This window comes from Solanum dulcamara, chromosome 11, assembly GCF_947179165.1.
Source record: "Solanum dulcamara chromosome 11, daSolDulc1.2, whole genome shotgun sequence".
Classification (NCBI taxonomy): Eukaryota; Viridiplantae; Streptophyta; class Magnoliopsida; order Solanales; family Solanaceae; genus Solanum; species Solanum dulcamara.
The window spans coordinates 48,598,692-48,625,538 of NC_077247.1; the positions used below are offsets into that span (position 1 = coordinate 48,598,692).

General features: G+C 31.4%; 1 protein-coding gene across 1 annotated transcript; it reads right to left on the minus strand.

The window, feature by feature from the left end:
- Nucleotides 1-20,711: 20,711 nt before the first annotated feature.
- LOC129874209 (internal alternative NAD(P)H-ubiquinone oxidoreductase A1, mitochondrial-like) lies at nucleotides 20,712-25,726 on the minus strand. Its single transcript, XM_055949462.1, has 9 exons — nucleotides 25,454-25,726; nucleotides 23,242-23,925; nucleotides 22,677-22,890; nucleotides 22,371-22,531; nucleotides 22,208-22,273; nucleotides 21,955-22,118; nucleotides 21,746-21,860; nucleotides 21,187-21,366; nucleotides 20,712-21,011 (listed from the first exon to the last, which is right to left on the minus strand). Exons 2-9 carry the CDS (start codon nucleotides 23,827-23,829, stop codon nucleotides 20,856-20,858), a joined length of 1,644 nt encoding a protein of 547 aa, XP_055805437.1. The 5' UTR covers nucleotides 23,830-23,925; nucleotides 25,454-25,726; the 3' UTR covers nucleotides 20,712-20,855.
- Between the last annotated feature and the right edge of the window lie 1,121 nt (nucleotides 25,727-26,847).

The window sequence follows — 26,847 nt, forward strand, 5'->3', positions numbered from 1 at the left end:
AAAAAATTGGAAGAGGAGGGTTAGGTGTGGCGGGATAGAATTTTTTTTATATATATATATATATATATATATATATATAATATCTAAATTATTATTTGAAGGGGAGAGGGAAGATGAAGTAATAATTTTTTTTAAAAAAAAATTTATAAAAGAAATTTTAAAAAAAAAATTGAGGGGAGGGGGAGTATGGTGAGAAAAAGTGGTGGAGTGGGTAATAAAAATATTTTATATTTTTTTTAGGGTGAGATAGTAATACTTTAATATTTAATTTTAACTAATTCTAAGAATTTATTTAATTCTTGTCTAGGTGAAGTTTTTTGTCTATGTGGAGTGTGATGTGACAATTTTTTTTAAATGAAGGAGAGAGTGTAACATACATACCATGGTAAGAGTGGAATAAAAGAGAGATGTGTGTTTCTCAAACTAAAAAGTAATAGTTTAGATATGAAACTCACTCTCTCAATAGCTTAGGTACAAAACACAAAAAAGATGGATAGTTTAGGTGCGTTTTTGACACTTATCTCTAACATATTTCTTCTTATCTTTTTTGTCATATTCTTCACAAAGGAAGAAACACCACTATTTATATGTGATGAATTCTTTCTTGTCTTGAATAGAAATAAAATGGATAATAATGTAGGTAAATGAATAGTCAAAAGTTACATAAATTAGAAGGCATAATGAGGTAGAATAAATAGTGAATAATAAGTTAGGGGTTACAAGGAAAATTATAGCCTATTTCTACCATTAACTCATATGAGTAATTAGGCATAAAATGCCATTCACTATGTGGTACTTAGGCTCATAATACCCTACGAACATACTAAAACGCAGCACACAATTTGATCATCATTTCAGAAATATTTAATATTTAATATTAAAATGCTGCTCCAACATTTCCAAATAAGATAAAAAAGAAGCAGAGAAGAGGAAGTCAAGTTTGCCGATCCTGAACGTGGAAAAAGCAGTTGACATATAGGCATGGTGCTAAGTGCGGATGCATTTTTTATTTTTATTTTTGGTTTCCTTTCGATATGTGGAGTTCCGATTAAATTCAAATTATACACTGTAGAATTCATTTAGAGGTGACGCTTCCAATAAAATTTTCTCCGGATTGCGCACTGCAAAGTCCATTCGGATGTGGCGCTTCAAATAGAAATTTCTCCATACCATAGGCTCGAATCCGAGACATTTGGTTAAGAATGAAACAATTTCACTACTACACTACAAGCCCGTTTGGATTGTCTTATAAGTTGGCAGACATTTTGTGCTTAAAATTAGCCCAATAAATAATTGAGTTTGTTTGAATTGATTTATTTTAAGCAATTTATAAGTAAAAAACATAAGTTGGATCCATATTGGTGGGTAGATGCAATTTATTTTCAAATGAAAACACAACTCTCACACCCTACTATAAGTCAAGATGTAGTCAACCTAATGCTCCAAAATTTATGCTGGTTTTTATATTTGGACAGTGTTTGTCTGAATTGAAAAGACTGAACCCCACATACAAAAATGACTATACATTAGAAGGGTGTTCAATCGGACATTATTTACGTGAAAAAATTTACCATACAGATTACATATTATTTTTATACAAATATATTAAATTGTGAGAATATTCTTAACGAAATTCTTAATTGTGTCACTTGTTGGCACTCTATTATATATATGCCACGATTTCTGTTTCTACTTATGCAGCTAAGACACCAGTTATAATTCGCCAAAATCTTATTAATTGAGTGAAAATGTGTGCGTGTAAAATAATAATTAAAAAAAGAAGAAGATAACTTAGAATGCAATTAAAATAGAGACGCAATAGAGAAAATAGTAAATTTAGAAAAAGTGCATCTTGTAAGCCAGATTATCAAATTACTATAGTTTCATCGGTCTAAATTTGAACAAGTTTTAGGAACTTGAATTGGGGTATATAGTTGGTGGCAATATAATATTAGATGGATTCAATCCATTAACAATCTTAAATATCATCCGTAGGTCCTCTCACTTTCATTGCTAAATACATATTCCTTCCTGTTCAAAATAAATAATTTTTTGACATTTTCTCTATGTTTCAAAATAAATGAATTTTTTAAAATTTAAAGATGCACTTTTTTACCCCTTCAAAATCATCTTCTTTTAATAGATTTTTCAACTATCTCTAGTTTTAAGAAAAAAATTGAGAATAAACAAAAAGTAATGTTGAAAAACTACCTTTAATTAATGTCATTAACCAATTTTTTCAAGTGATGTGTCCCACGCCCACCCCAAAAATTCAATAGTATTTTGAAATAGAAAAAATATTTCAAAGAATGATTGAGACCCCAAAGGCATTTTACATTGAAAAAAAGAACGATATCACTAACAACAACTTTTTTAAGCAATACTCCCTCTATTTTATATTAACTGAATTATTAAAGTAATGCATACATATTAAAAAAATTATTTAAAGACAAAAATTGAACTATATTTTTCTCTATTACCCTTTTGTTTAATTAATCTTATAGAGATGATTAAATGTGAAATCATAAATATAAATAGTCTTTTATTGGAGTATAACTTTGTAAGTAGTGTAGTTTAACTCCTAGAAAATTACAAAACTTAATTAATGAAAAGGGTAAACATTAAAAAAAATTTAAATATTTCTCTTAAACTTTGAACAATTTAATTATTTTAAACAATAAAAAAAACTCTAAAAATTTAATTAATATAAAATAAAGAAAATATATCATACCCCAAAAATTCAATATTACTTTGGAAGGGAGGGAGTATTTCAAAAGAATGATTGAGACCCAGAGGCATTTTACACTAAAACAACGAAATAAATTGGTTGTCATAATTGAGAATGCATGTGACACAAAAGGAACATTTTAGTGTGCAATAAAAGAAAAACGAGTCTTTATTCTATGCACGATTCCATAATGTTTTGGATATTTACAAAATAAAGAGAAGACATGCTTTTCCTAAATGGATTTGAACCAATAATATTAATCCCCACGTGATTTTAATGTAAACATGATTATAAAAATTGCTTTAAGATAACTTTAGTATCGTCTTTTCTTTTGCTTCCACTTAAAATAATCTTTATGCTTATTGTAATTGTCAATCAATGTACTCTCCACTATACAGTTTGAAATTAAAAAAATCTGCTTTGACATATATACCCCTACCTCTTTTTTTATTGAAAAAGAAAATATCTCTATGCAATAGAAGGAAAGAAAATATACAAAAGAAGAAATAGATTTTTAAAAAGAATGTAAACTGATTACCGATCCAATAATATCTTGCAACTTACTTATACTCATTTACATTAATTTTTACTTGTTCATTATAATGAGAATAAATATTTATTTTAAAAATTAAAAAATAATTTACCACGTTATATTTATTTTACTCATATTATTAAGCTATTCATTCCTAATATACATTTTTTTTTCTTCAAAATAGTGAATTTATCATATATGAAAGTGATATAGTAAGCTTAATAATTACTTTTTCTGTCTCAATTTATATACAACACTTTTTTTTTAGTTTTTTTAAAAAAGAATGTCATATGTCTATAATTAAAAATAATTTAATTTTAATTTTTTTTTACCTTTGATAAAATGATTTATAATCACATAAAATGGTCAATGAATATTTTAAACGAAAATTTTCAAAACTCTTGTCTTCTTGTTAAAATTTATGTCAAGTTAAATAGTGTTACATAATTTGAAAAAGAAAGAATACTTTTTAAAAAAGTGCATCAAGTTTTATTTTTTTTATTTCTCACTCGGTATTCGAAGCTTGTAGAGTTGTGACTAAATTCGAATCGCGCATTGCAGAGCTCATTTTATAGTGGCGCTCTCAACATAACTTTTTGTATATTCAGAGATCAAATTCAAGACATCTAATTAAAGGTGAAATAGTCTTACATCTGTATCACAATTTATGTTGGTTGTGTCAAGTTAAATATGAACCATTAAAAATGAACAAAAGAAGTAATATATGTTGAAAAAAGTAAATGAACACTACATGATGACAAGGTCAATATCGTCAACACAATTTCGTAGATTTAATAATAGAGATAAAGATAAGGAATGGCACATAATGTAAATTTGTTTAAAGCAAGGGGCAATATTAACAACTCAGATGTATATATAGGTGGTCCATTTGCATCTTTCAAATCAGCAAAACAAATTAAAGCAAACCCAAGCAATTAAGCTACCGCCGGCAACTCAGTCACCCAACTTTACCGGAGATCCAATAGTCAGTACCAGTAAAATCACATCGGAGAATTTCAAAGATGGACGGAGCAAGAAAAGAGATGATGATGATGAATGGAGGAAACATGTCAAGAAGGGAGGAATATGGGCGACCAATTCCAAAAAGAGGGCAAGTGAAAGTCACCATAGTGTTGGGATTAGCTCACTCTTTGTCTTCTATTTTCTCCACCGGTGACCGATCTCAGTCTTGCCAGAGAACAACCCCATCTCCCCTGAGCGATGGAGTGAATTAAGAGAGAGAGTATCAGTTTTGGTAAATTTAGATATTGTTGAAGGGTATTATAGTCCTTCTAAGGAATCTTGAGCAGTTGAGCTCAGTTTTCTTTTCTTGTATATATATATATATTTTTAATTTTACTGGTTCTGTATATAGTTTTGGAAGTTAATTTTCATTCATCTTCAATATGGCTGTTCTCCATTGATCATTTGATTGTTATGTATTCCTTCCATTTTAATTTATTTATCCGCTCTATTTGGCACAATTTTTTTTTAATAAAAAAAATCAATATTAAATGTATTAAAATTAACTCTTGCCCTGTTAAATCTATTACCTGAAAAGTTAAAATTTTAGATTGCTAAAAAGAAAATTCCTTTTTAAACTTACTAAAAACTAAAGTAATACAAATGAATTGAAAGGAGAAGTGCTAGTTATTGCTCCATTAACTTTATGCTACACTTTTTGTTTTTAGTTCTTTTTAGAGTTTTTGGCCAAACACATTTTAAAATTAGATCTCAAATTTAAATTACATTTTTAAAATATCTTTTTTTGTACAAAACATCTTTTAATTATTTGAAAGTTAATAATTTTCATCGTTAGATACTGTTAAAAAACTAAGATATCTTATAAAAATATGTGCAGTTCACGTGACTATCGACAAAAGTTTTTCTGCATAATTTCATTACCTAAACAAAGAAATTTAATTACCTTAAGAAAAAAATATTAAAAATTTTGGACACTAGTGTGCTTGCTGAAACAAAAAATATCTGCTCTTCTTCTCATTTACCAACGAAAAGAAGTCGGAACTTAATTATCTTCACCATTTTCAATGCCAAATTATAATTAGATTTATAATTTTTTTGGGCAATTTAATATTAAGGTGATCAAAATCTCAATTATGTCCTGCATATAAGTTTCATTCTCCATTACTAGAAATGGAAGTTTCCAAAACATTGCTTCTAGTATATTCAATTGAGAAGAAACATATTTCAACAAGTTTTTAATATTAAATAACAGAAAAAATAAATAAAATGTCTGTTAATTAAAAGATTTTGCATAATGGTAAACTTAATTATCGAAAAAGTTCACGATAATATTTTTGATGTATTTCAAAATAATAAATATGAAGGGATGACTTAATTTTTGTGGATCTGTTAGTTTCATGACAATTTCTAGTAGAAGAATGAAAGTTGTTAATTTTTAAATACTTGGAGGATGTTTTCTACTAAGAATGATATTTTAAGAATGTAATCTAAGTTTAAAATATAGTTTAAGGATGATTTTGAACAAAAACTCTTCTTTTTATATTCTAAACACTAGTCATAAGAGACCGTGTTAGCACAAGTCCAATATATGTTATTCTTTTCTCTCGATTTATGTGATTTTAAAAATTATTTTTTTATGTTTTTAAATTTTAAATTGATAATTATTATGATTTATACATTTTATGTCATTTTAATTGATACATGTTATTTACTTTGTTCCATTTTATGTCGCATCAAAATTTTATTTGTCTTTTAAATATTTTAAATTATTAATTATTTTGGTTTATAGTACCTTTTACATAAATTTCAAATAATGTATGTTACTCTCTCTGTCCCAATTTATGTGGCATTGATAAAATTTCAAGAACCATTTAGATTTTAGCAATGTCTTTTAAAATTTTAAGTTGATAATTATTGTGATTTATTATACTTTTTACATCATTTCAAATAATATATGTTACTTCCTCCGTTCCAATTTAAGTTGCTAATTATCATGATTTATAGTATTTTTTACATAAAATTTTGAAATTGCTAATCAATGTAATTTATAATATTTCGAACTTAATTTTTTAATATATAATTTATTCCAAAAGAGTAAAAAAGAAATTAAAATAAAAAATACAAAAATAAATATAAGTAGACACGTTAATGACCAGCTGCCTGCTTCAAACAGCTGAAGCTGGCAGGACAACTGGAAGCTGCTCAAGTAAATAGCACGATCGAAAGCTGCTGAGTTATTCCCTTATATATAAGTAGTAATATAAAGTTTAAACTTATAATGTTATATGAATGAAACATCTTAGTTTTAGATGTGTGTGAAGTCCTGGTGTTATTAATAATGTATTTAAAATCATAAAGTTTAAGACTTAATTTTTTAGATGATGTCACGACCCGAATTCGGGTGTGATGGCACTCATCTCAACCCACCGAGACAAGTCAGCCTAAAACTCAACGAAAAGTAAATGCGGAAGTAATTGAGATAAAATAAGGTTTAAATTAGTCAAAAACAAATAAATAATCTCCAAAATCCCCCAAGACTGGTTGTCACGTATACAAGCCACTAATAAATTACCGAAGTACGAAAGCAAATACAGTCATAATGTCTTTGTCACTAGAGTAGGACTAAAACATAATAAAAGAGTAAGAGGTGTCCGCTAGATGGATGTAACAGCTACCTCAACACTCGAAATGATAGCCTCAGATGTGGTGGAAACACTAGGAGATCAAACAAGTCCGGCCTCACAACCTACACAAGTGTGGAAGCAAGGGGTGAGTACCAAACAACACGGTACTCAGCAAGTGGATAACTAAAACTAAGCAAAGCTTAATAGATACAAATACTCCTGTCCTCCCAATCGAACCTCCTTAACTACAACCTGCATAAAATCAGCCCAACTCTACACTTGTACAATAACAACAGTAATACAGTCCACAAATTCTCCTCAATGAATCATACCAAGTCAAGTTCAACATACACAGAGCAATATAGGGGTAAACACAAATTCACAAATATCAACAAAATGCGATGCAATGAAATGATGCATGTCTGTCCTATCGGTACACATCCGCTGAATCACAGTCCGGAACCCATGGGGGACATTTCTGTCCATGTAACCTGCCACGGAGCGTGTGGCCCGTCCCCTCAATATATATATCTTGCCACGGAGCGTGTGGCCCGACCCCTTTATTTCATAATACCTGCCACGGAGCGTGTGGCCCGACCCCTTTGTTCATATTACTTGCCACGGAGCGTGTGGCCCGACCCCTTTTGTTTCATATCATTTTCAGTATCAACACAATATGTCAGAACCAGTGCAATCAATTCATGTTCATATAATTCACGATAATAACATGACAACCACAATAATTTTTCCTATCTCACATCAACATAGTCGTTTCACATGTCCAAAATCACAATATATCAATTCCACCAATACATGTCATTAGATCACCATTTTATACTCTCATCTCTATTTTTTTTTAAGGTCAATCATATATTCAATAATCCAGTTCAATTTTCATTACTCCCTAGTATATATGACACGGAAATACAAGCATCTATAAGCTTAAACTGAGGTTTAGAAATTCACTTGCCTTAATTAATCAAGCAATTACTCCGGTACTTGAGCCTTTCCTTTTCGTTGGGCCTCCAAATAAGTATAATCTAATCAAATAAATAACCACAATAAGATCTTTGAGACTAATAATACCCATATTACTATATGTTTAGCCTAGACCCAAAAACTCACCCATATCTATACTTTATTCCCTAAATCTCAAGCCTAGGGTTAAGTTCCAATTTCTCCAAATACATAAAATCTAATGGTGTTCATATAATATAATACACCAAATATTTAATTAGCTATACAAATATGTCAAAACTTAAATTATAATGTGATAACCAAAACCAAGTAAAAAAAATAATATGAAGCCCATAGTACCATTAGTCGTGCGTTACTGCACAAAATAAAAGGGTTGCCAAATTGATCCAATCCTATCATGCAATGTACAGGGATTTAGTATGTAATTTTTTTGTATTAGCAGTATGCAATTATTACTCATCATTGCAAAATTGTTACATTCTTTATTCTTTACCCCACAAATTCAACATAAACAGAAACCATTTTTTTTTTGCACTTTAACATTAGTTTACTTCATAGACAATCCCACTAATCTATATTCAACCTATCTATACTATTAATGTAACCAAGAAAAATTGACGTAAAAGTATCACCTGACTTCTATTTGTAACGGCGCCGACGAGTAGGTCCTATTGACCTAATTTCTTTTCCTCTTCTTCTCGTTACATCTGATGGCATTAAGCCATCAGATTATATATATATATATATATATATATATATATATATTTATTTATTTATTTATTTTCAAACTAATTATGTATTAACAATGACAACCCTACTTACCTATTTTGTTAAATATAAGAAAAGTGGTATAGAATTTTAATTAAATTAATTATTTAGCCCATCAATTAAATTAATTATTTAAAAACACCCCTCAATAAATAACCGTAGTTATTGAATAGTCCAAATTTATAATTTATTATTATTATTATTTTTTTTTTTTGGAGAGAGTATTTTATGGAAGAGAAATGACTCATTCTCAAAATGACCAAACGGGTCATTACATTATCCACCACTAAAAATCATGTTCGTCCTCGAACATAAAGAAGGAGAAAAGAGAATATTCAACGTTACCAAAAGCCTGAGTTATAATCCTCAAAAGTCAGTTTTCATTCCTTCAAGTGAGCTCCTCATTAAGACTATTACATCAAGATCAACTTCTAACAACTGAACTTTCGAATAAAACTTTAGCAAATCTATAAATTAGGGATAATTTAGACGTCACAGATTAACCCATTAACCAAACCTTAATCAAAACCCTCTAAACCTCATCATAACCATCAGGACAATCTTTCATCACATAACCACGAGAAAATTCTAGACTAATACCGGCTACAACCAGAAGTGAACCTGAATCAATCACCACACTCATAATGCACAGACTATCACAGATTTTGTTAAGATTCCATTCTCACTACCAAATCTTCCCACGAGCTTAAGCTATACAAATCTGATCTTTAGGCATTAGGTACTCATTACTGGAGAATATGATTTATCTAACCCAAAGAATGAAATGATTGAATACCCTCCTAGCGATCGATACACCCAAGCATACAAAACTTCTAATAACACTATCGAAAATGGTAGATCAGTAGTTGTGATTGTAAACAACCCTTAAGAGCGGTAACACTAGACCCATTGGCCCCCTACATTCTACCATACCTAGCCAGAATGAGACCCCGATGAGAGTTGAATTTTAAGACTGTCAGACAACTGTAAGTATTCATGGTAGCTCTTCTACAAATTCTTATAAAAAGAATTGTGCATGTAAATTCACACTATTATACTTCAACAATCCCTAACAACACCAAATCTATCACAACTGAAATACCCAAGTTTGTAAAAGCATCCTACCCTACCAAAAGGGTATCGCAGGATCGATACACCGATCAACCACTAGGGATCCATCCACTGAAGTAAAAACACATGTGGGCATAGACAGCAAATCATACTTCAACTCATGTCCGAAATAAAACAGATAGTTACATAAGAATGTACGAAATCAAGATCGAATAACACAAGATACTTCTCTCATAGTGCTTATATCAAACATTTTCATTCATCTGACTCCATCACTTTGATGTTTTTGCTACCCACAATAGACTAGTCTGTTCCCCAAACCAAAACTTAGAGAAATTCTTGGTCACCTGAATAATTCTATATACTATGAGCACATAGCCTCCATTTACCCTCTAGTGTCTATGTAACGCATAACAATAGTTCGTATAACCCACCAACAGAGTAGTATCAATGCAATTCTATATCCTTAATAACCATGAAGAACTATATCCCATCTTGTAGTGCATCCATAAGTCACCTACCATAATTTGAGAGTCTAACCTTACATAAAATACATAATCTTCGACACCTCACTATTTTTCATTCAAACCAAAACCAAACCTTCAGAAAATTCATTGTTACATCCCTCATAAGTCTGTGTCGAACCAATCGACATTGTATAGTCATATCTGAAAACAAGAGCAAAAATTCGTATAATCTTCAACTTTGAACTAAAGATCTACACATGGTGTCTTATTTCTTATCATTTCTTAGATGTTTCCCATGAAGCAAATTCCAAATACCTTGAACTATTTAATATACCAGACTCTTATTCTTTTTGCTAACTCATTTACCACCTTATTCTTTTGAATCAAAACTTTAAGTGAAGCCCTTTCTTAGGCCTTTTAATGATCAAAAGCAATAAACTCTGCAATCCAAACCCTGCACAAGTTCTTTCAACTGCTCAATACCCCATGTGATCGATCAATTTTCATCTTGCCAATCTATACTTTGATGAAACCTACCGCCATAATGTAGTCTTAAAATGAACAACTTGAATTTCAAATTTCATCAATGTAACCCAATCTTATTATTTATCAATATTAGCTCATACATTGAAGGATTTTATGAATTCACGTATCTTAGCTATCATTGATCACCTCTCCATTGATCTTATTGTATCCTTCATTAAAATTTAATTATATCAGTTACCAAACTCGAAACCACAAAAGAACTTATTACCACACTCGAGTCAAATGCCTATAAAGTTATTTCTCAAATCTTATCCAATAATCATTAACCCATATGAATAACACATAACACTGCCACCATAAACAAAGCAAAATAAACAAAACCACATCTCACTAAATTTAATTCTTCACTCTCTCTGAAGATACATTCGGCCCTTACAACCAGAGTAAATATAATTGTTCTCGCCTTGTTTCAAAGGCTAAATTATATTTCACTAATTATTTTCATTTATGAATCTAGATTCTTTCAATTCTATTCGAGCGGTGTCTCAACACATTCTACGACTTTTCATACAACCACGCCACTCACCAAATAGTAAAAAAATCACAATTTAGATACCTGCAAGTCATTATTATCATATCGAATCTATTTAACCCAAAATTCTTAAAGTATGGTTATGTCATGATCATAATCCATCACAAATTCTTATTACCGTTATGATCAATAACCATTGCTATCATCTCGAAGTCAACCTTCTCAATCGATAAGACACCTTAAACCCAGTTATACCAACCAACTCCAATGGAATAACCCAATTTTATGCGCACTCTCACTAAAATTCTTAATTGCCTTCACACAAGTATACTCACTGCTACTTTCTTTATCCATAAGTTTATCATTCTGATATCGATCCACTCCCTTGGAGTTTACGGTTAAATTACAAGTCCTCACTTAGAATTCTCGGGATACACTTCACAACCTAAACGCATTAATCATACCAAAATCCACCACTAAGATCTTTCTTATAAACAATGCTTAGCCCAAGTATCCGAAGTAACCAACTAGTTGGTTTTTTTTTTTCAAATGTGAATGCAACATCAAATCTCATCATATGGGAAGATGATACAACTGATAACTCCTTAAGTAGTTAGTAATCACACTTGATAATCGATGTATTTATTTTTATATACCAATAGTACCACACCGTGAAAGTTTGATAGATCCACCACTAGAATACATCATGCCCACTGTAAAGATCATACCTAGATAGTCTACATCTTCCTAAACATTACGTAACTATCATATATTACCAACGCATTTCAGTTTCCAGTCAAAATAGATACCACTCTTCAATAGGTAAGGTCAATAGCAGAAGCAACACAATCCATAACCCTAACTAAATAATCACAAGTACCACGGTAGTAGACTTATAATAACCCTTCCTGAAAAACATCCACCCTATCAAACCGCTGTAGAGATTCTGATCTTGATTAACGCAAATCATCCTCATCACACACTATGTAACTCATTCTTTCACGACGAACTTCACAGTCTGTAGTCTCGAGGGCACAGTGCTCACAAAATAGTCATTCCCCTAACTATACCATTCTCAAATGTAGAACCACTTCAAACATCGAGTAAGCTAAATAAGCATCATTCTCGATTCTTAACCACTATCTAGAAATATAAGACTCATATAATCCTTCATACCATTGTTCCTCTTCTTATACCATATCCTCAAATTACATTATTGAACCATAACCTTACTTACTCTTTTAAAATCATCGTGCATTACAAATCTCACCATACACCCTTTCCATAAGTTTATTACTTCCACCTCCAAATTAGACCTAGACCACCCGATGACCTTTCAACTACACGCACATAAAATCAGGCTAGAGTCACCACTATATGTGAGAGAACAGAGTAAGGCAATAGAAAATAGATCGGATCAAGGATGCACGATAGAGAATCAAAAGGTGAAGATATTTCCTAAAAGTCTTCATAGCCTCTCGAAGATAAGTACAGACGTCTCCGTACCGATCCTCAAGACTCTACTTAGACGCGGCTTGTATACACGTGAGACCTATGAACCTTGGGCTCTGATACCATCTATGTCACGACCCGAATTCGGGTGTGATGGCACTCATCTCAACCCACCGAGACAAGTCAGCCTAAAACTCAACGAAAAGTAAATGCGGAAGTAATTGAGATAAAATAAGGTTTAAATTAGTCAAAAACAAATAAATAATCTCCAAAATCCCCCAAGACTGGTTGTCACGTATACAAGCCACTAATAAATTACCGAAGTACGAAAGCAAATACAGTCATAATGTCTTTGTCACTAGAGTAGGACTAAAACATAATAAAAGAGTAAGAGGTGTCCGCTAGATGGATGTAACAGCTACCTCAACACTCGAAATGATAGCCTCAGATGTGGTGGAAACACTAGGAGATCAAACAAGTCCGGCCTCACAACCTACACAAGTGTGGAAGCAAGGGGTGAGTACCAAACAACACGGTACTCAGCAAGTGGATAACTAAAACTAAGCAAAGCTTAATAGATACAAATACTCCTGTCCTCCCAATCGAACCTCCTTAACTACAACCTGCATAAAATCAGCCCAACTCTACACTTGTACAATAACAACAGTAATACAGTCCACAAATTCTCCTCAATGAATCATACCAAGTCAAGTTCAACATACACAGAGCAATATAGGGGTAAACACAAATTCACAAATATCAACAAAATGCGATGCAATGAAATGATGCATGTCTGTCCTATCGGTACACATCCGCTGAATCACAGTCCGGAACCCATGGGGGACATTTCTGTCCATGTAACCTGCCACGGAGCGTGTGGCCCGTCCCCTCAATATATATATCTTGCCACGGAGCGTGTGGCCCGACCCCTTTATTTCATAATACCTGCCACGGAGCGTGTGGCCCGACCCCTTTGTTCATATTACTTGCCACGGAGCGTGTGGCCCGACCCCTTTTGTTTCATATCATTTTCAGTATCAACACAATATGTCAGAACCAGTGCAATCAATTCATGTTCATATAATTCACGATAATAACATGACAACCACAATAATTTTTCCTATCTCACATCAACATAGTCGTTTCACATGTCCAAAATCACAATATATCAATTCCACCAATACATGTCATTAGATCACCATTTTATACTCTCATCTCTATTTTTTTTTAAGGTCAATCATATATTCAATAATCCAGTTCAATTTTCATTACTCCCTAGTATATATGACACGGAAATACAAGCATCTATAAGCTTAAACTGAGGTTTAGAAATTCACTTGCCTTAATTAATCAAGCAATTACTCCGGTACTTGAGCCTTTCCTTTTCGTTGGGCCTCCAAATAAGTATAATCTAATCAAATAAATAACCACAATAAGATCTTTGAGACTAATAATACCCATATTACTATATGTTTAGCCTAGACCCAAAAACTCACCCATATCTATACTTTATTCCCTAAATCTCAAGCCTAGGGTTAAGTTCCAATTTCTCCAAATACATAAAATCTAATGGTGTTCATATAATATAATACACCAAATATTTAATTAGCTATACAAATATGTCAAAACTTAAATTATAATGTGATAACCAAAACCAAGTAAAAAAAATAATATGAAGCCCATAGTACCATTAGTCGTGCGTTACTGCACAAAATAAAAGGGTTGCCAAATTGATCCAATCCTATCATGCAATGTACAGGGATTTAGTATGTAATTTTTTTGTATTAGCAGTATGCAATTATTACTCATCATTGCAAAATTGTTACATTCTTTATTCTTTACCCCACAAATTCAACATAAACAGAAACCATTTTTTTTTTGCACTTTAACATTAGTTTACTTCATAGACAATCCCACTAATCTATATTCAACCTATCTATACTATTAATGTAACCAAGAAAAATTGACGTAAAAGTATCACCTGACTTCTATTTGTAACGGCGCCGACGAGTAGGTCCTATTGACCTAATTTCTTTTCCTCTTCTTCTCGTTACATCTGATGGCATTAAGCCATCAGATTATATATATATATATATATATATATATATATATATATATATTTATTTATTTATTTATTTTCAAACTAATTATGTATTAACAATGACAACCCTACTTACCTATTTTGTTAAATATAAGAAAAGTGGTATAGAATTTTAATTAAATTAATTATTTAGCCCATCAATTAAATTAATTATTTAAAAACACCCCTCAATAAATAACCGTAGTTATTGAATAGTCCAAATTTATAATTTATTATTATTATTATTTTTTTTTTTTGGAGAGAGTATTTTATGGAAGAGAAATGACTCATTCTCAAAATGACCAAACGGGTCATTACAGATGATTACTCAACTAGTTATAATTCACTTAAATTTATTCACAAACTCAACTATTATACTAGTTGATTTTTCTATTTAATTTTTCATTATGTATTCTCTTATTTTCTTGTATTTCTATCTACTTGGGTCATTCATATTTTTTCCTCATGGTACAAGGAAAATAAAGACTGAATTTTTATGTATGTAATAAGTATGCAACTGTGAATAATTGCGATGCTTAATACTTTCTCCGTTCATTTTTATCTATTATGTCTATTAAGAAAATAATTATTGATATAAGTATTTTCATACTATCCCTATTAATTGATGTTTTGAAAAATGATTTGGAGAATAATATTTAATGCTAAGAGGAAAACATGAAAATAAAATAATTATTTTTTCTTCCCATGTCAAAAATGACAAATAAAAATAAAAATTTATTTTAAGAATAAATAACAAATAAAAATGAATGGAGGGAGTCTTTAATTTATCACTATATTCATATGAGAGACACATACTATTAATTGGGAAAGAAAAAACTTTAGAAGTGGCAAATTTCGAAAAAATGTGTTAGATATAAATTGTTGCAAAGAGCCGATTCATCTTACAGTTAGCTAGTGGTAAACTTTACCACAAATCAATGATATTTCCTTCGTGCCAATTATCATTGCCTTGGAGACACTGTTGGTGAAATACCATGAGAGGACGAAGAAAAAGCTTCGAAGGTAATAATATTATAGAAATATATTCATATAATTGTTACTCTATGAAAAATATTATAATAAAATATGAATGCTATATATATATATATATATATATATTGGGTCTGTAATGTTAATATTTTAAGAAAAAATGGCATAGCATGGCAATTAATAGATTAAATTCAATAAATAACTCACTTTTATTATCTTGACAAAGAAAAAGTATTTTTATATTAATTTTGTTATTTAATAACCAAGTTTTGTATTCATTAAATTGTGAAATCACTTTTTCCTTTTTTTTTCTCTGTTTTTTCAAGACACGCAACTTTTTTTTGATTTCTTCTTAATTGCTTGAAAATGATAAATTTTTTTTAGTGCTTATTTTTATTTGTCAACTGAATTAAAGGTTTTCCCCTTTTTGGTTTCCCTTTTTCTCTCAATTCTTATGTATCCTCATCTCTATTTCTCTTTCACTACTTATTTTACTTGTTTATGCAAATATGATATAACTATATGCTTATCCATTCTTCTCTTCTTAAATTTCTCTTTTATATATTATCTTGCAACATTTTCTTACCCTTAAAATTGTAAGGTTCGTGATTTATGGAATTGAAGTTTTTTCAACTTTTAATAATTAATTAATTAATATATTTATGACAATTTTGTAAAATATTGAATTTTGTTAATTGAAGTTGATAATGAATATTAATTTTGTCTCAAATAAATAATAAATGTATATGAATTTGTTAATGAATACAAAAAAACGCATATAACAATATAAAATTATCTAATTTTGTTAATGAATTTCATTGATTGCATTTCAAAATATGAATTCAAACATATGTATACCAATTTATTAGATGAATACACACCAATGTATATCAATGAATGCCAATCTCGATTTTTATCAAATGTATACAAATTTGTTATGTGAATACGGATTATGGATACCAATTTTGATTTAAACAAACACATATATATTTGTTAGATGAATACGGACCAATGTATGCATATGTAAAATTAGAAAGATATTAATACAAATAATTGTATAGCAATTTATTAATGAACACGGACGAATGTATCCAATACAAATATATATCAATATATTAGATAAATACGGATCAATGTATACCAATACAAATAAAGGTATACAGTTTTGTTAAGTGAATATAAGTTGAGTTTCTCACCATAAAATCTAGCAAACTGTTGGGGAAAATAATCCCTTTGAAGGAAGAATAGTCATAATACTAATTTTAAGGAGAGATATAATTGTAAATAATCTTTTGCTAATTTTAAGGAGAAATGATCTGATTTGGAAGAGATATGGTATTAAATATCTTTACTATTTTTAAGAAAAATATTTTTAAAAAGATGATATTAAATATCTTTTACTGTTTTTAAGAAAAATAATTTGAGGAACGATGGGTGAGATTAATCTTCTCTCCACCTCCTATTATCTTAATTTCCCCAAGTTCCTACCTACACAGGTGACATGTGTTCTTTTTTAATATTAACGGTCTAAATTAAATTAACTAAATCAAGAATTTTAATCTAGTTAAATTAATAAATATTTCCATACATTTATTACTTTAACTATGATTAAGACTCTTCGTTTAGTTAATTTAACTTATACGGTAGGAACTTGAGGAAATTGAGATAATAAAAAATAGAGAGGACTGAAATGACTGTGAATAAGAATTTCCTTTCCAATTTTTGTATTAAATATCAATTCTTTTAAGAATTTTATTTGCTAAATAATTATTTGGCAAAAACTTGCCAATTCAGTCTAAGGGTTGTATGTATGTGTCAATTCCTTTTATTTTTTGAATCTTATTTGCTAGACTTAATTGTGTTCTCACATGCTTTTCTTGCCTAAACTTAAATATACTCACCACTTGAAGCCTTTGAGTAACTGGTAAAGTTGTTGTCATGTGATCAGGAGGTCACGGGTTCAAGCCTTGGAAACAGCCTCTGACAGAAATGCAAGGCAAGGCAGGCTGCGTACAATAGACCCTTGTGGTCGGGCCCTTCTTCGAACCCTGCGCATAGCGGGAGCTTAAGTACATCAGACTGTCCTTTTTTTGTGTGATCTAATGCCTAAATTACCTTGAAATGTATGATTAATAAAGAGCCACTACAATATTACACGTTCTTTTAGATAATGTTATGAACACTTGACTAGAATATTATGCATTAGAAAATATTTTCAAATGTTTTGAAATAATGTGACATTTCTGCGTACAATAAACCCTTGTGGTCGGGCCCTTCTTCGAACCCTGCGCATAGCGGGAGCTTAAGTGCATCAGACTGTCCTTTTTTTGTGTGATCTAATGCCTAAATTACCTTGAAATGTATGATTAATAAAGAGCCACTACAATATTACACGTTCTTTTAGATAATGTTATGAACACTTGACTAGAATATTATGCAATAGAAAATATTTTCAAATGTTTTGAAATAATGTGACATTTGAGCTCAGGGTCTTTCGGAAACAGCCGTCCTACATTGGTAGGAGTCAGGTCTGCGTATACTTTACCCTCCCCAGACCCCACGATGTGGGATTTCACTGGGTTGTTGTTGTTGTAAATATAAAAAAAGGATAACTTCACAATCCTGCTGAGATTTTGGCATGTAAACACATCCCGTGAATGATTTTACATATTACGCTTACTTTTCTTCTTTCATATTTAGTGTACAAAGTTATATCATTATTAACTTTATTTTAAATTAATAAATATTATATTTAGCCATGATATTATACGCATGCAACCAAATAGGATACGTAAAATTACATTATTAACACCTCACGCCGAACAAGTAGATTTATGTAATTATTATATTGTACATGTTTACTAGGTTATGTAATTTTCCCCCTCGTAATTGAACCAAATCTAATTATAACAAAAAGAAAAAGTTGGAAGCACGGGAAGGGAACAACTAGTGCCTCTATCAACTGAAGACCACTAGTTTGAATTTTTATTTTAAAATGCAACTACAACAACGTAACAACAACATACCTACTAAACTACCAAAAAGTGAGATTCGGGAAATATAAAATGTACGTAGACTTTATCACTATTTTGCGGAAGTAAAAAGGTTGTTTTCGAAAGATTCTTGACTCAAGTGTATCAAACCTACGTAAAAGAAAGGTTGTTTTCGAAAGATTCTTGACTCAAGTGTATCAAACCTACGTAAAAGAAGAAGATAACAATGACGAAAGCATAACAATTGATAAAAAAAATAGTGTAAAGTCTACAATAAAAAAACAATAACAATAACAAAATAGTATGATAATTGAAATACGATAAAACATATTTTAAAATGCAACTAAATTAGATAAATATCTTAAAACAGATAATATGATTTTCCGACTTTTTAAGTATGTAAAAATAAAATGAGCTCATGATTTGGAGTGTGTTTGGTATGAAGGAAAATATTTTTCAATTTTCGCATGTTTGGTTGACTGAAATGTTTTGGAAAATATTTTCTAAATTAACTTATTTTTCTCAAATTTAAGAAAAATGACTTCCTTCCAAAAAAATAAGAAAAATATTTTTCAAAACTCTCTTCTAATCTCAAATTACAATGTTTTTTTTCTCACCCTACCCCTACCACTACCCCCTTCCTCCTCCCAAAAAAAAATTAAAATTTCTTTTTTAAGAAAAAACTAAAAGTTTATTTTTGAAAATTTTATTTTTTTACTCCATCCCTATCCCGACCACCCTATCCCCCCCAAAAAAAATTTAAAACTTTATTTTTTAAAAAACTATTTCAAAATTTAATAATTTCATTTTTTTTTACCTCTCCCCCTACCAACCCCTATTCCCACCGCCCCACAAAACAAAAATTATTTTTGAAAAATATTTTAAATTTTATTTTTTTACCCTATGCTCTACCCCGACCCCCTACCCCACAAAAAAAACACAAAATTTAAAAATTTATTTTTGAAAATATTTCAATTTTTGAAAATTTTATTTTTTTACCCACTCTCTAACCCGACCCTCCCCCCACCAGCCCCCCCCACCACATCAAAAAAATTAAAAAATTTGTTTTTGAAAAATATTTCAAATTTTGAAAATTTTATTTTTTTCACCCCACACCTAATCCGACCGCCCTATCAGTCCCCCACCCTCGCCCCACTCCCCCCAAAAAATTAAAAAATTATTTTTTTAAAAAAATCAAATTATTTGAAATTTAGGTCTGGAGTCGAGTGTGGTCGGATTTCGGTTCGAAAGTTGCGATCGAGTCTAAATTTGAAAGTCGAATCTTGGGTTAAAAGTCGAGTTGGGTTCCACATCAGGTGTCGGGATTGGATCACGAGTCAATTACTAGGGTTGATTTTCATGTTAGAGACTATTTTCCTAAAAAATATTTATTGCTCTCTAGCCAAAAATAAAAGATATTTTCTAAAAAATATTTTCATTTACTAACCAAACAATAGAAAATATTTGTCACTCACCAACCAAACATGAGAAAATAAGGTAGAAACCAACTTGTTTTCCAAGAAAATATTTTCCTTCGTACCAAACACACCTTTGATGTTAATCCTAATTCTTGTATGAATCTCTAATTATGTTTAGGTCCATTACTTGCTCGTAGTACGTAGTACTTTTAATCTTATCTAGAAATTTGCATATTTGTTGAAAATGTTGAGAACTTTAGTTAGAGAACATAAATAATAGAATGTTAGGATTAAAAGAATCCCAATGTAGCCAAATCGACGGTAAGGTTTCATCGCAGAACTCTACGCAACTAGCTTCGAATTGCGGTGTAATTCTTGAAGATATTATTATATACAAATCACACAATATCCAACTTTGAGTTGCAACGAATGGCAATATGCAATTTCAATTTCACCTTAATGGAGAATCTTAATTGCTCAATTGATTGACTATCTGTATTTTTACATTATTGGTGAAAGTTTAATTTCCTACTTAATCCCCTCCCTCATTTCTCCTCCCCCTGCATTACCCTTTTTTTTTTAAAAAAAAAGTAATAAAAAATCCCATGTTGACAAGCGCTTCCTCCATTCTTCTTTTTTCAATCCTCAAAAACATAACATTATTAATAAATTTTTATATTACACTATAAGGTAGGTTATTAAGTGTTCAAAAAATGGATCAAAAACATGAAAATCCTACTAGAAGTGCTAGTTTATCCTATCTTAGTATTGTCTCTGCCGAAGATTAACGTTGTTCCCCAGTTCATAGCCACATAAAACCTGTTCCTCCAGCTGATAACTCGAGTCAGATATGCAGAGCGCCAAATAAACCAGCTCGTGAAGCCTGCAAATGAGACGCCCTTCTCACCCTGACAAACAAAATAACAATCAGAACATAGTATAGAAAGGTACATAGGACAAGCTCTTTCTTGATTGATATTACACGCAGAGACGAATCCAAGATGTAGAGTCATTGAGTCCAGAACCCGCCTGACTAAATGTCTTGGTTGAAGAGTAATAGAGATGATGAAGGATATGGTGTACCTTAGCTTGACGGAGATCAACGAGAGCCTTGTAACGCCCCACAGTTGCCATACTTCCAAGATGCCTGTAAGCAAATGGATCTCCTAGAGTGATGTCTTTGGCAGACAGAGCTTTGCCTCCATTCTGTTTCCCAATGTCGGTGAACAATTTAACAAGATACTTCCCTTGCCTTTCAGCAACCTGTTAAAAAAATTGCACTTGAGAAGAATTCTATACTCCACGGTCATTTTTCAAGAAAAATGTAGTAGTTTCTCAAGATAACTTGATTCTTGCAACCCAAGGAGGAGGATAGAGTGAATTTCTACTCCTAATTATGTCTAAAGCCAGGATAACAAGACAGCTTCTTGTATTCTTGTAGAAAAAGGATACATGGTCAACTTTCAAGACAGTTAAGTTCATAAACGGTTGCAATTGAGGCCATTCACATAAAACTAAGCAGGATCAAGAAGAAAGAAACATGCAAACTACTACAGGAAAAGAGAATGGGGCAGGAGAAATGCAAATGAATAAGAATAACATGCCTGGACAAATCAAGGACGTAACAGGAAATTATACTGACCTGAGCAAGAGCCGGAAGCACCGGCTTTCCAGTCTGTTCAAGAAAACCAGCACAATCTCCAATTGCAAACACATCTTCTACAGAAGGAACTCGCAACCATTCATCGATTCCAACCCTGTGACATGTCTTAAGATTAGTTGGCTGGATACAGGAAAGGGAACCAAAGTCAAAGAAGTAGCTAAGTTGTTGGAGAAGTTCAAACTCTGCACCTTCCACAAGGAGACTTGGGAATATCTAGTGATTTAACAAATTTGGAAGGACCAACTCCAGTAGACCAAATGAGAAGGCCATATGGAACATCACTTCCATCGCTGAGAACTATTTTATCTGGATGTACTTCTTTTACAACACCTCGAACAAGGCGGACACCAACCTGATATGTATGAAGTTTTGCTCACAAATTCAACAAACACTGAAGAAACTTCTTTCTTAATGCAACAAAGCAATTGAATAATTCATTACCTTGGTCAAATGCTTTGTCGCATATTCCCGCAATCCAACATCAAATGAAGATAAAATCTCATTAGCCTGTCCATAGAAAGTGTTACTACATCATACTCAACAGTCAACATAATGCTATTTCCTCGGCAATTTTAGGTTTACCCATATACAGCAAAATATTTACCTCAATGAGGGTTACATGAATGTAGTTTTTGACATGAGCATAACGCTCGCGTACATCTCTCATGATAAAATCACTGAGCTCCCCACTGAATTCAACCCCTGTAGGGCCACCTCCAATCACAACACAGTGCAACAAGCGCTCTTTCTCTTCTTCAGAAATGCCTGCAATTTTACACACGTACAAAATTTATACTTCATTCACTTTACTATTATAACCTTAATGTCATATATTATCCTACAGAGTACATATCTACCAAAGAAGTCTGGTACGACAAGAGTATAAGTCTATGGAACATGGGGGAATAACCTGGAGTTTCTGACACCATCAAGTTCATAAGAAGCTTCTTCCTGATTTCTTGGGCATTCTGTACTTCACGGAGAAAGAAGGCGTGTTCCTCCACCCCCTTTATGCCAAAGGTCAAAGGTTCAGCTCCAGAAGCAATGACAAGCTTGTCATATGCAACCTTAAATCTGTAAGGCTCATGAGAGACTCCACGATCTCCAACCGTTTCACAGTACACCTGATTGATTTATAAAAGCAGTTTATGTTTTCCCATCAAATCAATTTCCAAGTATTGTGTCTTCTCAAATCAAAACACACAAACATAATAGATGGAACACAATAACAAGTTGAATGCAGTATAAACAAAGTTCCTTTCCCCCTAATTACTTGAATGTATTGCTCGAATAATTCTCTGATTGGTATGCCATTTACCTAGTAATCTGTCCAAATTTCCTAAGAAAAACAATACCTGAATGGATGTAGTTAATCGTATCTATATATTTGATTAGATTGAAAGGAGGAAATGAAATATATGTTAAAATTGAGACATATTTTGAAAGTGAGAAAAAGAAGAGCTTGTTATACTCACTTCATGTTTATCAGCGTCAACACCAGTGCAGGATGCTAGGAAGAAATATGAATTTGGATCCTTTGCCAGTGCTTTCTGTATCTGGGTAACTGGTTCAGCAACTGATCGGAATTCCAATGTTCCAACACAAGTAGATGCAAGCAAAGGTGTAAAGACCATATGGTTTCTTGGTGCTATACAAACAACATCATACATACTAGTGTCTAGTCCTTTGAGGAATCTGCAAGCGGCCCAACCAGAGCCAAGAACAACTACTCTAGGCTTTTCGCCCTGTTTCGTTGCTTCAAGACTTGGATAACTGGATCTTTCATTCTTTGAATCAGAACCCCCAACTGTTTGAGCTTGTGCATGTGAAAACTGATATTGAGGGGTAAACTTCATTCCTCTGATCCCGAAACTTAATTGATTTATCATCTGCGTACTTGGAACGTATGACGAATTGAAACCTGTTACATCATTTTCAAGAACTGGCGCAGGATGCCTCAATGGTGAAATGCCTTCACAGAATATATTTCTCTCACATGCATAGTTGCCAATTGCACCTCCGGAACGCCTTAAGCTACTCCTTGCAGCCCTTACCAATGCCATGTTCAGAGTACCCCTTACCGAAGCTGATACTGTTGAAATCTTTTATGAAGGCAATTATTGTTTGGAGTTTAGATGGTATAATGTTCAAGAATGACACTGAAAAAAAGGAAGTAAGTAGATGTGAGCTCTCGATAGGAAGCTGCAATACACTTATAAAGAAGATCCCAGAAGTGTGGAGAAGTAAAGACAATGAACATTTAAGTAAGCGTATCAGTCAAGGACAAGACAAAAGCAAGACAAAGATAGTTCCTAGGATTACCTAGGAGAAACAGGAAAGAGAAAATTGCATTTATTCACGGTGGTAGTTTCAATGTGAAGAGTTCTCGTAAAATTCTTAGAATGGATCTAGATATAAAACATCTGGATTTACAATATTCCGTGATTCTTGCTGGCACTCACTACAATCTCAGTCCTATAAACTACTGAGAAGATGATATAATTGCACAACAACTTGATGGTACATATAACTCAGATAACATTACAGGTTATGCATTTCATTACTTCAAACCTTAGAACAAACTATTTGTCGACACAATGTTACAAACTATCAGCAAAGGTCCATCGGATTAAATTTCTGAACACGACATACTTAAAGTTGAATTTGGAATGACAGAACATGTCTAGCAATGGAAGAAATGTGTTTGCCATCAATGCAAGCAATCTACGAAGTAAGGCAAGACAACAGCAATCTCTCAACCCATAAGCTGGTTAAGTTGTATGATTAGTTAGCAACTAAAAGGTTCAATCTTCTTTTCCAAGAAAATATCTAGTTCTACAAATAAATTAAGCTTGAACCATCAAAATATGATTTCAGCTAAGTATGCACACACACACACTCAAAAAAAAAAAAAAGCTAGAAGCAAAATCAAGACGTATACTGAAAAAATCAGACCAAGAAAAGAATGACAGCATCACGGAAATACAAAAGATTGTCAACAACAGCCTACCAAGATATGCTACACATAATTTAACATTCAAAGTTCTACAACCAAGACTGGACAGGACGAAAAACACTATCTTTAACCATTCACAAAAAAAAAGTTGTTAAGTGTCCCACATTAGTTGAGGAAATGAGTTGTTGTCTACTTAGATGATCTTGGACAAGCCTCCCCTCGTGAACTATATTTTGGGTTAAGATAGCTTATGCCATATGTCAATAACATTTGGAGATAGATCAAGATAGGAGCGGATTTACAGTATAAGCTACGGGTTGAACCTAATAGCTTTAGCTCAAATACTATATATGTGAAAATATAAAATTGGTAAATTTCGAACCTAGTAACTCAAATAGTTTGTGGGTTCAATGGAATCCTGGATCCGCCCCTAGATCAAGAAGTCCTCTGTACGCTCATATTATTTTATCAGGCTTAAACCAGGAAAAAAAGAGAAGGAAATAAACCCCATTTTGTTATGATTGCTCAATATGCAACATCATACTCATAAATTAGCAGAAAAACCTTGCACATGACTATTAAATACTATTCAGAAAACTCAGAAGGTCACAACATAAGCTTCAATATTGAAGAAACTGTACATGGTACAATCAAGATCCAGCATAGACATATATATTACATAGAAAAGACTGAAGAAATCAGAACAAAAAAAAAAGAAGGAAAGGAATTACCTTTAAGAATTTAAGGAACCCCAAGAAGAAAGAAAAGATTTTCTCCAGGATATCAGGAGTCAATAGTATGCTTTTACACTCAAAAAGAAAAAAAACAAACAAAAAAGGCACCCTTTATTCTACAGACAAAACCTTGAACAGCAAGAAAATATTGATCACAAATCACATCTCAAAGCTCCACATGCATTTTTTTGGAACTTTTTTCTAATGTAAAATAAAAAGGGTGTGGAGAAATCAGAAATATAAGTGCTGTGGTGCTATAATTAAAACATTTGGGTGCTCTCTGCAAATAAGTATATATAAAGCATGCAAAAGGAAAGAGGCAGAAGACTCTTGCCATTTCGGTAACAACAACACTGGAATAGGCCATCAAAACGGCAGCGTTCTGACTCCTTCTTTTTCTTAGGTCAAACAAGGAGTGCTAATTAGCGGATATGATAATTAATTAATTATTTATTATTATTAATCATGGCCTTTGTTAGGATTTTTGGTTTTAATACACATTCCTTATAAACTAATTAGTACTATCTCCGTTTTAAGTTATTTGTCTGATTTTAATTTAACATTTAAAAGTAAAGAAGAGATTTATATTTTATAGTTTTCTTCTAAAGATAGGTCAAATATATCAAAATATCTTTTAATCTTATAGTTTTAAACATGTCATTTTAAAAATTGAAATTAAAGAATTGTCAAAAAAAATAATCTTTTTTAATGAAAAATAAGACAAACTAATTGAAATGAAGGAAATATATGCGGGTAACTCTTTTCCATTTCAATTCATGTGACTGTAATTTAATTGAGACAAAATTAAATATTTTAAAAGATAGATATATTTATATATAAAAAAATATTTGACTAATATATATATACTATTATTTTTTATATATAAACTATAATTTTTAATAAAAATATTCAACTAACTATTTTTCGTCCATATAGCTATGCCATTATATTAGAAGAAACAAAAATGGTAAATGTTGGCTCCTAATATATGGGGTATAATAAAGTGTAAATTAAACGTGAAGAAACATGACAATGTCTTTGACGCGATGCCATGACTAATACGTAGGCCCATACTTCACCTATTTATGGTAAGTATTATTTTTGAAAAAATTACTTAATTAAGTGTTTTTTAAAAATTAATTACTGATTTTAGCGATATTTATTATTTATTATTATTTATAGCAATACATAGCAATACTATGATAAATCTACACTTATATTAAAAGTGAATTATGCATACAATATAAATGTATTATAACTGTTTTAAAATATATATTATGTTTGTGTAATAAGAAACTAACATAATATATTATAAGTCTATTAAAGTATGTGATAAATGTATTATCCATCTATAAAACTTGAATTATATATGTTTTATAAATAGTTCTCTG

Bases quoted from the DNA above. Each gene is read 5' to 3' on its own strand.
- LOC129874209 (XM_055949462.1), bottom strand. From the start codon at position 23,829: ATGGCATTGGTAAGGGCTGCAAGGAGTAGCTTAAGGCGTTCCGGAGGT. The intron at 22,532-22,676 runs GTTATTCCCCCA...GTAAAATTGCAG, and splicing joins GATGGTGTCAGAAACTCCAG to GCATTTCTGAAGAAGAGAAA. The intron at 22,274-22,370 runs GTAAATATTTTG...TTCTATGGACAG, and splicing joins TTCATGTAACCCTCATTGAG to GCTAATGAGATTTTATCTTC.